At 38.4% G+C, this 13,538-nt stretch overlaps 1 protein-coding gene across 1 annotated transcript in view; it reads right to left on the reverse strand.

The window, feature by feature from the left end:
• The window catches only part of antxr2a (ANTXR cell adhesion molecule 2a), a 48,785-nt gene that overhangs the window by 21,274 nt on the left and 13,973 nt on the right, over window positions 1–13,538 (reverse strand). Inside the window, exons 11-16 of the mRNA XM_017452288.3 lie at window positions 13,373–13,451; window positions 12,903–12,998; window positions 9,503–9,547; window positions 9,273–9,368; window positions 6,981–7,148; window positions 5,559–5,639 (exon numbers count right to left, since the gene is read on the reverse strand). Of these exons, the coding sequence (XP_017307777.1) occupies window positions 5,559–5,639; window positions 6,981–7,148; window positions 9,273–9,368; window positions 9,503–9,547; window positions 12,903–12,998; window positions 13,373–13,451 (565 nt within the window). The remainder of the gene's footprint in view (window positions 1–5,558; window positions 5,640–6,980; window positions 7,149–9,272; window positions 9,369–9,502; window positions 9,548–12,902; window positions 12,999–13,372; window positions 13,452–13,538) is intronic.

Genomic DNA, 13,538 nt, shown 5'->3' on the forward strand with positions numbered 1-13,538 from the left:
TAATATTATGCAGATTTCACTCTCACATTATACTGTAATTCTTGCATAAAACGATACTTGAAGCAACGCATTCTAAATAAAGTTCTTTATATCTATATATGCAAACATATTTCCCATTCCATCACATTAAAAATTCAAATTAATCAGATGAAGAGCAGAAGGCATTATAATGCATTACTGATTCTCTGCGTGATTTCTGTGTAAGTCTGACACATGGAGACATAAATCTGTGCAACAAACCGGCCCACAAAAATAAAAGCTGACATTAACAATAATGCGAGTTAATTGCAATCATGATATAATAAAAAAAATCTAAACATATATCATATCTGACTGAGTAAAGAGAAGCACGTAGGGGAAATCATTGGGTGTTGACCCACAAAAATAATCATAAGTCAAAGATACACCAGCAAAAAAGTTACTAATTTCAGAAAATAAAAATAGCATAAAATGTTTAGAAATAAAATATTGTGTTCAAATTTCACAGGAGAACAAAATCAGTTGAATAGGAATCTTCCAAAAAAAAAATTATTAAAAGCTAAATAAAATAAAAATTTAATACATTGTTATTCTCATACTTGTAGTAGTTATCTCCTTTAATATTCTAGAGTAATAATTAAAAATCCTGTGTCTATAAATCATTATAGCACAACACAAATACTCCAGGACAACAATTATGCAGAATTTTTCTTAGGAAGTGTAAGCTCAGACCATCTTATTCTCTATTTGCTTTACTCAATCCCTTCTTCCCAGAGCCACATTTCCAAAAAACTGACGTGGGCTCACTGGGGTCCCCCATCTAATCCTGTTACCAGCAGGCCTGGCTGCGCGGGGAGCCTTGCAGCTTAACACTGCGCACATTACCAAATTTACAACCAGCCGTCCGGACATCTGCCCTACTTTTCTGCAGTTCGCGTGCCGAAATATTTCGAATAGAAAAAAAGAGGTGGGGGTAGATCTAATCTGGTTCAAAAAGCGAGGGGCCATTTCGTTGAAATCGGCAAGCCCCTGCCACCGTTAAAGCTGTCACTTCTCTTCTGGGGCCGAAGCGGCTGAATGAAAGTGTCAGCTTTCGACATGCCGCTTGTTAGTGCGAACCAGGAGCGTCCACTGATAACGCTAATGAGGAGTCTGAACACACCTATTGTTCCCTCGGACAGCCCCCCACATGCACCCAAACACAATTCTCCCATTATAGCATTTCCACACCAGCTACTTAAAGCCAATAAAAAGCCAAGGAGGCTGAGCGAAGGTGATTCAGAGAGAGAAGGAGGTGGAGGAGTCAAACTTCAGTAATTGTGTTTGTGCTCCATCAGCCGCTTTAACTCTTCTTCTGTGCAAACGTCGGCTCCTTTTCGAAACACTTCATTATTTGTGATGCTCTGGTTTAATTCCAATTACCCTGTTAATTAGAAATCTCATGCTCTCTGATCTAGGGTACTTAACACCATTTGCATTTTTTTTTTTTTGCAACAAGAGTGCTTTCTGTTCATCACTGAGTCAGTTCATTATATTTAATACAGCACGGCATTTAGTATAGTGTTTGTCATGAAATAATACACCGTTAATATATTCTGTTATGTATTTACAAACAGTTATTAGTCTCTGCTGTTAGATCTTTCCCTATTTAGCTGTCTCCCTCTCTTTTTTGGTTTATTTTGATGTAAATATCTAGTGCATCATCCAATTTAATCAGTAAATTAATGCTAATTAATTTGCATAACAAAGGCTGTAATGGAATACTGAATGCAGTGATTCAGGGAGAAAATCAGGATCTAATTGAGCAGTTTCATTAATTTCCTCACTGCAAAAAAAACTGAAGAATAACATGAAAGACTAAACATTTCTATAATAAGAATGGGCAAAGCCATACAGCTGATATAAGGAGACAGCATTTGCCTCAACTTGTAAATTCCAAACCATATTTACAGCACTGTGCCACAGCGCGTGACTCTGCTGATTAAATGGCTCCTCACTGAAATTGCCAGGCTTCAGTTCATACTGCTCTGGCTAGTTCATTAGGACCCGAGTTCTCGCACTCGTCTGGGCGCAGTACAAACAGTCCAGTATTGTCTGTGAGCGCTCATGCCCCGATCCAAGCTCTTACACACTACCATGGCTAAATCTGGCCATGTGTGTTAAAATCTCAATCTGGCCATGTGTGTCTGAGACCTGAGGGACTCGGCCTGCCAGCCCAGTGACTTAATCTCTTGCTTCTCCTCTTTCGCTGCTACCCTCCTCCGCCAAAACGCTCTTTGCCCATGCCAGTGCTGCTACCCTTGCATCTTCGACGCCCATCCACCCCCTCCTCTAATGGCATTCTTCAAGAACTGGGCTGCATCTCGCTGCCCGCTCGTAGTCGCTTAATTAAAATGCTCCTGGAACACTGTTTATGTGGCCGATGGCTGGTAAATTAAGACACTGTCACAGTGGGCTGCTTTTTAACCCCCACTCTCCGGAAATCATGAGTCACGGAATCACGACTGCCTTTGTCTGCGGTTAAAATTTCTACCGTTTAAAAAAACGCAACCCGCCTCGTTACAAGCGCTGCCATTATGATGCTTCAAGACTGTGTGTGCTAATAAGGTATTTGTTATGTGCAGGGTTATAGGGGTGACACTAAAGCGACATTATATGCATGCATTGAACAAAAAAGATTGTTTGTTTGGTGTTTGAGGGGAAAAAGAAATGTTCCTCGTGCTTCTTCTGTCTCAATTTCTGTAGATTTAAGGGATAATGAGTCATTACTTTCCTTGAATTTATGAGAACAGAAACTAGCAATCATACCTATAGGGAACCATAACAAGAGCTGGAAGCTTTGTGGAATTAGACTGAGCTCTTTCTGGGAAATGTACCGTCAATGCAGTCTTGATCAGTTTTTCTCTGTAGCCCATAGGGATTTAAAAAGCATGAGTCTTAAAATACCTCAAATGAGCAGTCCTTTCCTCTCAGTTTGTGTGCGGTGACTTTGGATTTCTGCGACAGATCGCCAGGGTTAATGTATGTTAATGTATCATTTATAAAGGAGCTTGTTAGCAGCTTTTTGTAGGCTGCTGCTTTGAAAAACAATAGCAAGCCAGTCGGATTGGAGGCGGGCAAGAAAGCCAGGCGGCCGTTCAAAAGGCGCTGACGCTTTCCGCTACCTGCTGTCCCTAGCCGCTCTTTTCCGGAAAAACTCAGCGGCAGATGTTACGGTGCTAAGTTGGCTCTGAAGTGCCTCCCTGGCTCCCAGATCTCCCCAACAACACAGTCAAAGTGCATTAGATCTCTTTATTTGTGCCCCGGGCAAGTGCAGCAGTGCAGCTGTGTCCATCTCCTGCTCTACCTTTGGTGTTGGAGCCCCTCAGGCAGTAAAATGGGAGACCAGTAAGTATTTGGACTGCTTATAAAACCTACAGCTGCTGAGAATCCTGCAGTCTGGCTACAGGCAGTGTGTGTGTGTGTGTGTGTGTGTTTGTTGGAGTGGGGGTTGAGTGAGAAACAGGGGAATGGTGGGAGGGACCCCAGGGTCCAGGAGCTGAACAGATGTCTGCGACAACCTGCTTCCTTACACCTGTATGAGTCCTTGTAACCCGGCGATCCAGCACTGAAAAATTCATGACCCCGGAGGGTTCCTGTCGCCCATCAAAGCCCCCACTCTCTCTCCTCAGGCGGGGGACTTCTCGAGCTTTGATAACGCTCGCCTGGGCACAGTGCACCTGATGAAGCGCTTTAAAGTCAGTACGCTCAAACTGCGGCCTTGAAAAGAGTGCCAGGGACCTGCTCAGAGTCTTCCAATGACTCTGAATGCTCCCCAGGGTTGGACTTGCTTGGAGTTGTTGAGGTTTTGGGTTTTGTTTAGAGAAAGGTCACGAATAGTGGCTCAAACTCTAACTGTGTGCAGCACTTTTTTTGTTCTGTGCCCACATTGCTATTCCAGTTATTTCTGGTTGTACCTGCACACAATATTTTCTAATATTTGTTCTTTTTAATACACACATGGAATGGAACAATTTTATTCAAGTGCAAGGTTTTATCTACTGGCTGAAGCTATTACAATCCAGTAGTTAGCAAAAAAGCCTGAACAAACCAACAATGTGCCTGGCGAATAGAAAAACATGGGAATGCAGAGAGGAATTTGACTCCAGCAGGGGTTAAGTTCGTTTTGTGTCAAGTTCAACTACACAAATATGCTGAAAAATTTTTAAAATCTAGGAACCAGGCATTTTCCAGAAAAAAAGCACAAAACAAAGAACTGAACAAAATAAATTCTTTAAATGTTCTTAAAGGGTTCACTGAATAAATAAGAGTTCTTAACTTCCCAAAAGGGTTTTTTAAGGTTTCACTGGATAATTAATTGCTTTTGGTTTCCAAAAAAAAAGTGTTCTTTAAAGGATCATTAGATAATTAAGGGCTCCTAGTATCCAAAAAAGAAGCTTGTTAAAGTTTCATTAAATAATTAAGGGTTCTTGGCTTCAAAGATTGATTCTTTAAGTGTTCACTTGGGTAATTAACGGATCTTAGCTTTCAAAAATGGCTTCTTTAAGGTTTGACTGGATAAATAAGGGCACTTAGCTTCCAAAAGGGGCTCACTTAAGCTTCATTGGATAATTAAGGGTATCTAGCTTCCAAAAAGGGGTTCTTTAAAAATTGATTGTATAAATTAAGGGTTCTTAGTTTCGAAAAAAGGTGTTTTAATGGGTTCATTGGATAATGAAGGGTTTGTAACTTCTTAAAAAAAATGTTTCTTCCATGGTTCATTGAATAATTAAAGTCTATAGCTTTAATAATTCAAATAATTACTAATGTGTTAGTTTTGATAACAAAACCATTTTAAGTATAAGTGCACTAGCAAGGGTTGTCTGTTTTTTTCTATAGCAGGATGTTATCAGTGCTAACGCAGCAGAGCTGTTGCTAACAGCCTTACCCCCCCCCCCCCCCCCCCCCACACACACACACACACACACTTCATATTATGCTCCTTCCTAGAGTATGCTGTGTTTGACTGAAACAGACAGATGATTAAGCTATTGCGTATTCACCATGACACTTAATATTGCATCCCTGAAATGTTGTAAGTTCCCTAATTATTGAACTATTGTATCCTAGATGATGTGTAAAGAATCTCAGCTCTTACTTAAATATATAATTTTTATCCGTATAACCTCATGAACGCAATCTCACTCAGGAGAGTATAGGTGCCAGTGTTTTTCACAACTTTGTTGCACTGGTATGTGCAGTGCAAGAGGAAGAAAAGCCTGCAGTGGTTTATTGTATTTGGGTGTGAATGTCATCCTGTTCTGAGTGTGTGCAGCTGTTGCATGATGTAACACACACACACACACACACACACACACACACACACACACACACACACACACACACACACACACAACTGTATGCAGAAATCCAATTTCCTGTGCTACACAGAATTTTCCTGCCCTTTAATTTATTTATGTATATCTGACTGCACATGTCTGGTCTTTGGGACTTATGGTTCCAGTTTTATCAGCAATGTCATGATGTCTGTGTGCCACTTTGTAAATGTAGGTAAACCTTACTAGGTTTCTGTGGCCTACCTTATCTTCAGTAGTGGGTCGCATGAGGGAAACGCGATCATACTGTCTCCGCAGTAGAGCCCATAGTGCATCCAGACGACCCTGCATAAAAAATAAAAAAAAAAACCTTGCTATGAAGTATTGAAGTATTTACTGTTCCCAAATTATTCTTCAACAAGATTTAATCATTTATTACTAACAGATATAAAAGTAGTTGATAATTTACCGTAAACAATAGCAGTGATCAAATATATTACAGAAATCACAGTACGAAATGGTTCACTGTATGTTGTTAATATAATGACCTGGTAATAATAAACAAAGCTGATGCTAATATAGAAAACAAGACAGCAGTGTGGTGATAACTGAGTACTATAAACTGTATTTAAATATATTTTAAGATATGACATTTAGATTTATTAATAGTAATATAAATATTTCATACACTTTCCCATCGTTATGGCTCAGCTGTTAATGCATTATTATGCATTATTTTATGTTCGTAAATATGAATAGGATCTAATTAAGGCTATACAGTACACAGGCAGGTTACCATGTCATAAAAACTAAATCGTCTCTGTTCGTTACACACGCTTTCCATGATCATACATGAACATTATATTATCCATCTGGATCAAACAAATAAATGCTCTAATGCTGTTTTTAAATGTGCAGCTATTTATTTGCAATACTGAATAGTAAAATGTGCAAAGGTTTGTGGTTTTTTTGTTATCACAAGTGACGGGCGACACACATCACTGAAGAGCGAGCAGCGATGACATCCCGGAATCATAATTCTAAACATAATAGACTAATTATTATTACCTCAGGTTAACAAAGTTAGCTAAGACCTAGAACTCAATTAAAAGATCTTGTACGGTAGCACTACTTGTATTGTTCTCCGCTTGATAGATCGCTTGCTTGTATTTCCTCATTTGTGCGTCGCTTTCTATAAAAGTGTCCGCTCAATTAATAAATGTAAATGTAAATGTAAGACGTGAACACTGCAAATTTGTGAACCAAGACATAACCAAAAAAAGTTAAAATGACTCAAGAATTTTTTTTAACGTAAATACATGTAAATATATTCCTAAATGATGCATGGAAGTTTATATATCAGTCATTTGACTATATGACAATCCAGGGTCACGCTAAAGCCTGGTGGCTCACTAACATCCTGGGTATTATCTCTGTATTTGCATACAACTCATGTTTAGCAATGTCTGTGTCTTCCTTGGTTGATGCCCAATTTATACAAACCAAGAATATTTAGATATACTGGCAGGGTCTCAGATTACTGAAAAGAAAGCCTGATTCAGGGTCTTAATGAAATAATAGAAATAAAATGAAAATAGTGTCTCAGACATTTGTAACTCTATTATGAATGGAATTGTGTATGATATATGCAAATTAAAGGCAGTGTCATGTATATGATCAACTCACCTTGATTGGAGTGTACCATTTAGTTTCAGATTGATGGTAGGCAGGTGCAGATGGTTTGGGCTTTTTGATCATCGGCTGTTCCACCTCTTCTGGTACTGAAATCACTGCATTCTTGGCTTTCTCCAGTCTCGCCCCCTCCTCTGTTGAACCTTTCTCACCCCAGCGAACCTGGAAATACAACCAATAATCTTGGCTATTTCATTTAAATTGAATAATTCACCTCTTTCAAAATGTTTGATCAATGTTAATTGCTTTAATGTCTTTAATGCTTTAATTCAACACATCTGTTATGGTGGTAAATGCTCCATCATGCAAACAGGGTATGAGTTTAAATGAATGGGCCACACAGTAGGTTAAGCCAGAACAATTCAAAACAGCTTTTGAGTATCACATCCTGAAGAGTTTAAAAAATAAATAAATAAATAAACTAAATTTCTTCAATGAATAAAATATTCCCCATGCCACAGGTCTCCCTAACTACTTTACATTCAAAGAAAGAAGACAGACACACCTCTCCCCAGGTCCACAGAAGTGTTTCAGAAATGGAGATGGGGCTGTCTAGATGAATAAAAGCTTTGTGCATTAAAGGAACAGAAAATGTGCTGGTGCTCAGGACGCCATAAGTCTGTCGAGCACTCTCTCAGACTCCTGGGAAAAGTTTCCTAAGCTTTTGGAGGGAAATCATAGAGACGCCACCTCTTCATGGGGCTATGGAGAAAGAGTAGCAGAGCATGGCAAGCACCTCTTAAAATGCCAATTCCTTTTGAGAAGGAGACAGCAGTTAGGAGAGCATTATGGCTGAACAACAGGGACTGACAAGATGGGCGTCTGTGAGATGCATTCATTAAGCTAGCACAGTGGATCTTGATCCTTTATCATCAACATAAGTTAAGAGAACGGGACGTGGCAGAAGCCGAACTGGCAGGAGCCTGTCATCTTAAAGGCATCAGTCAAGGTGTCCTAGATCTAAAAAGACTTCTGTTGAAAACTTCAGGTCTCTTCATGTTCTTTTATATGAATCAAATTATAATAATGCATTAAAAAAAAAAAAAAACACTTACTTACTATTTAAAAAAAAAATCATTAAGTCTGGTGATCTAACCAGTTTTGCAGACTACGAGAAAAGGCCTGTATCAGTCAGAAACTGTAAAAAGAGCCACAACTCCATGAGTCCTTTACACATATAGTATATCTCATTTAAGGTTCTAGCCTATTCAGGTTCAAGTTTAGGTTTGAAAATCTCTGTGAGTACCAATATAGCCAGAAGATAATCCTTGAAGACAATAGAAATGACTAATGCCATCTTGAATCTAATATGCTATCTAATGGCCAGAGGTATAAAGCTGTATGAGCCTTTTTTTAAGTACAATTCGGTCACGTTCTGCAGGAAAAACTCTTGCATTTTGCATGAGCCTAAACATGCAATTTAAGCACCATGCACACATAAACATGCAAAGTGTGTTTCTCTCCCTCATGCATATGTATTTGAGAGAAGATGGGAAGTAGGTGCAAATAAAAGGTGAGGAAATGGGAACTGGAACTGATTACTTATACAGTTCAATATACTAAACTTTGGGCAAGTAGTGGTGGCCAGTTTTGTGTACAATTTCGTCCACCTCAAAAACCAGGTATGTTTCTCTGAGCATTATAGGCAATAGATTGGGATCTTTCTGAATTGACAGAGCATTTTATACTGTGTATTTTTATTTTCATAATAATATGAGAAGATTTTCAAATGATTTTAGGACCTACAGTGCTCCTCCACTAATATTGGCACCTTGGGTAAATATGAGCAAAGAAGGCTGTGAAAAACTGTCTTTACTTTTTAACCTTTTGATCTTTTGTTCAAGAAATTCACAAAAAATACTATGCTCTCATGGATATCAAACAATTGCAAACACAAGACATGTTTATCAAAAAAAAAATCTTTGTTAAATATTGGTGTGCAACAATTATTGGCACCTCTATGAATTTATATGAGAAAACTATATTTTCTGTATATTCCCATTGATATTTTAAATTTTTTAGTACACCTGGATGACTATGAACAGGAAATTGTTCAACCATGCAGGCTTTGTGGTTGACTAATTTCACTACTTCACTTTCATTTTAAACCCAAGTGCATTTTGCATGGTGAGCTAACCCTTAGTAAACTGAACCTTAATTTCAAATACACTGTGAGCACATTTTCATCAAGCTGTTCTGTATCTCATGATGTACCTACATCTAGCCCTGAGTGTATAAACAAGTCAAAGACTGTGTGTTGTTTTTTTTGTTTTGTTTTGTTTTTACCTCCATGCGTCTGATACCCCCTGCTCCTCTTCCTCCATAATAAGAAGCATCCACAGTTGGCCATTTCTTTTTGGGAAGTGGACTCTCCTCTGGTTGCTTGAAAATGAGAGCATTAACATTTCTTTTCAATTCATAATTAAACATAAATACTACATAACTACCACATAATTACCACAAATGCATACATAAAGAAAAGAAAATCAGAGAAATATGATATTTATTGTACTAACAGGTGGTGGAGTAGGAGGTCTTGGAGGAAGTGGGTCTTTAATAACCTGGCGTGAAACAAACAACAGTTTAATTATTTTCAAGTAGCAGACACAGGCAGAAATAATGAAATAAAACATCAGGCTTAATGAACATGTTCAGTATGCAGAAACATTGTTCTTAGGACCTCGCACAGACTCAGAGGAGCAGATTTACAATTGAACAACTGGAGCCCAGCACCTCCGTGTACATTTGATTACAGGGCTGTGATTGTAAACCAACACAGCGGGCCCCTGGTGCAAAATAAAGAAAAGCTCAAAATCAACTTGTTGACAGGGGAGTCTTTGGGGTGAGCATGGCAGCCCGTTTATCTTTTAATTAATTGGATGAGGTTCAGCGCTCCCCAGCAATCCCCCAATCATAAAGTCCTAAGGAGTTAATTAGCTCCAATGATATGCAGAAGGGAGGCTCAGGCTGCACTCCAGACCCTGTCTGGTAGAAGAGTGCCTTGTCCCCAGTGAAAGGAAGAAGCACGTGTGCACACATACACACACACACACATCCTGTCACAATGAACAGGAAAAGGTCTTACTGTAGCACTGTTTGTGACATTAAACAGTATCTGCCTTGGCCAAAGCTGGTTCAAGGAGAAAAGGTTTTCAGTATTTCACTATACTATTACTAAATAAAAAGTGCTTTCAAAAGGTTAATATCTTTTATGACTGAAGCTTGCAGCTCATATTGGACTCCTGGCAGATATGTTCTTAGCATCTTTCAGCTCTTTACTCTGCACACGCCCTCTAAATCGAGAATCAGTACTTACTCATGAAAGATGGATAGGCCACCACTTTGAGGTTAAGCATTTTAGCAAATTAGTTTTCATCGGGGAAAAAAATCTTCATTTATTATTACAAATCATAGGTCAAGCAGCTGTTTCATTCCCATTAAAACCCACTGATACCATTACACCAATGTTGTCATTATATTAATGGAAAATGATAAATTAGACTTAATTAATTGCACTTTGATTGTTGGCAAAACCCAGGAACATGTGTTGGTGGGGGGCCCTGCATAGCAATAATTAACATATTTTTAGGGTGAATCTTTGGCTAAAGGATTAACTCTTTTATTGAGTAATTAAGCAGCAGATTTATATTTCCCCAACATATTGTGGGATAAATAAGGCATTATACAAATCACACCCTGGGCTGTTAGGTTTTCAAATACCTGATGGACAGATGTGCAACAGACAAAACCCCTCAGAGAAGCAGCATTGTAATTACATTCCAAAATCACTAAATACTTAGCCATCTGACTCTTGCCCGAGTGGCTACAAGCCACTATTCGAAAAATCAACCAATCAGGTGTCAACCAGGCAACAACCCCATATGGCTTTGGGATAATTGTTCAGTTGAAGTTTATAATCTGTTTGCTTCTCTTCTGTACACATCATGCTTTATCAAGCTATTTCCTGGCTTCAACTGATCGCAGATGTGGCAGCTAGCACATTTCTGAACAAAAATGAGGTATTAACATGAACCTATTTGTGAGAAAAAAATTAATTTAATAATATGGGAAGGCTTGTTACATGGACATTTCTAAAGTATGTAATGCGGTTGCCATGTAGAGAACAAAAACTTCTTATGTTATATTGCTGTATAGACTTAATTCTATCACACAACAAATGTTAGAACATTATTTGGCCTTGCATATGCCTTCGAGTCCAAGAATCAAGGCTAACTCACTACACCCACACTCAAACTGACCTCCAATCTGGCTACACAGAGTATCCCACGAAAAATGGGAAAAGGAAGGAGGGTGGGGGAGGATGGCTTGATGCTTCTGAACATATCTGACTGCTGAAAATCTGGCAGGGCTGAGTTTAAATATTAACAAAGCACACATGGCCCTTCTCTTCTGCCGGAGGTCCCTGATGGAGGGGAGCAGCAGTTCCTCGACTAAGACAAGCAGAGCCTGGTCCAGACATGCTGCAGGGGGTTTACATTTTAATGCCTTTGTTGGTTTTCCAAAATATGCTTCCATCTCATTCTGGATGAGCTCCCACCAGGTTCTCAAAGAGAGGTGGCGCATATCATTTTGAGCTGCTGCTGTGATGCCAATTGCAATAGTTCCACAGTGTGCCATCTGTATAGTTCCCTAGTTAAGCCTGTGAAATGTTGCTGATTTCCTTCTTTTAGAAGTGAGTACTACCTTCTATGAGGTTTGAATTTTTCACCCCATTCCATTACATATCTTAGAACAGCAGTTTTGGATATGGTTAGAATAACATGTTAGAGCAGAGCTGAATTCTCAACTGTGATCGGTGAGAAGGTGTTGATTATTTTTCTGTAACAGCTCAGCTCTGATAATAGTGCTGGGCTGTATTACAAAATATGGGTTTTTGGTAAAACTTAATCCAGTGGGACTTGTATGCTGGACTCACTTTTTGAGAGAAAGTGAGGGAATTTACGGGCAAACAGGAATTTATTTTTCACAAATTCCACAACTTTAAGTGGAACTAAATTGCTTATTACTGTGGTATAAGTGGAATCAAAATTCAGGACACCCTATAGCTATTCCATTTGTCACTTATCTCTATATGAACGAGGTCTTACTCATCTGTATATATTCATATTCTTATTCATATGTACATAAAATGAGGTGTACATGGTGTACATATTACTATTATTATTACTCTTATTCTTATTTTTCTATTCCTTTTTTTTTAAAGACATTTTTCTATTCAGTTCCTATGTAATGTGTATTTTTGTATCTGTTGTGTGTAATTGAGCTGCTGAAATGAGGGAATTTCCCTAGTGTAGGATCAGTGCAGTTTATCTTATCTTATCTTAACTAAAGGCTCTGTCATGTTTTATTCCTTACATATTAAACACACGATAAATTAACCAAAAAGGTGTACCATTTTCTCTCAAACAATAGCACAAACGGTTCTTTCTGTTCTTTGACATATGAAACAACCCTAACCTCCTCCCTATGTAATGTTGATATCAAAGAGAAATGCAGGGTGTGGTTAGGTTCCTTCCTTTGCATTGCCACACCTGCCTAACATCACAGTTTAACTGTGGCAATGTTTTTACCACACAAAAACCAAAGATGACTTCATAGCACATGATTCATAGCCGCATGTGGCCTACGAGAGACCAACTTTACTGTTCAACTTACTTTACAGCAAATGACCAGTGAAGAAACACTCACTGCTGCATTCTTACTTTAATAGAATGATGATTTGATCAGAAAATTAAACAAGACTTTACAGAGAGAAGGCTAACAGGAGGCCAAATGGTAAAAGAGAAGAGATAATAATTAAAAAGGCTCCACTGGGAAAAATCACTGTTCAAAGCTTTATCAGGAAGAGAACTGTTAGTGCCCAGAAGAATGTTCATGTGATATTGTTACACTTACCACAGTGCAGCAGAGAGGCCAGAACCACCACATGAGAGCCAGAGCAACGAGGAGCAACAGCACCAGAAATATAATGGCCACGATGGTACCATCCGACTGATAAAAGAATAAATTCATTTTAGTGCCATTTCAAATTTCAGGAATGTACATATCTATATATCTTATATTTTGACTCATTCAGTGTCCCTTTTACATATTCACTAATTCCTATTTGATTTTTACTTATCTATTCACTGCTCTTCATTCATATTACTATTTTTACATTTTTGCAGTGGCTGTCATAACAATGTGTTTTCCTTTTGAGGATCAATTTTTTTTCTCTCTCTCTCGCTCTCTTTCTCTCTCTATGACACTGTATATTAATTCTGTGAAATAACGCATTTTTGGAAAGTAGATATAAAAAAAAAGTATGTAATCACACAACTTTTCTTGTTCTCTTCTTAGTTAACATCCTTCAGAATAAAACTTACACAAGTTGACGCAGTGATGGTGAAGGGACTTGTAACAAAGGACTTGCCCCCATTCAAGCTGATGAGAACTTCCATTTTTCTAAGGAAATGCAAAACAAGCGTCAAGGTCTTCCAAATGATTTTACTTTATTAACATAAAAACAAAACATAAAACAAAGATCTTGGA

This window comes from Ictalurus punctatus, chromosome 22 (genome assembly GCF_001660625.3).
Source record: "Ictalurus punctatus breed USDA103 chromosome 22, Coco_2.0, whole genome shotgun sequence".
Lineage (NCBI taxonomy): Eukaryota > Metazoa > Chordata > Actinopteri > Siluriformes > Ictaluridae > Ictalurus > Ictalurus punctatus.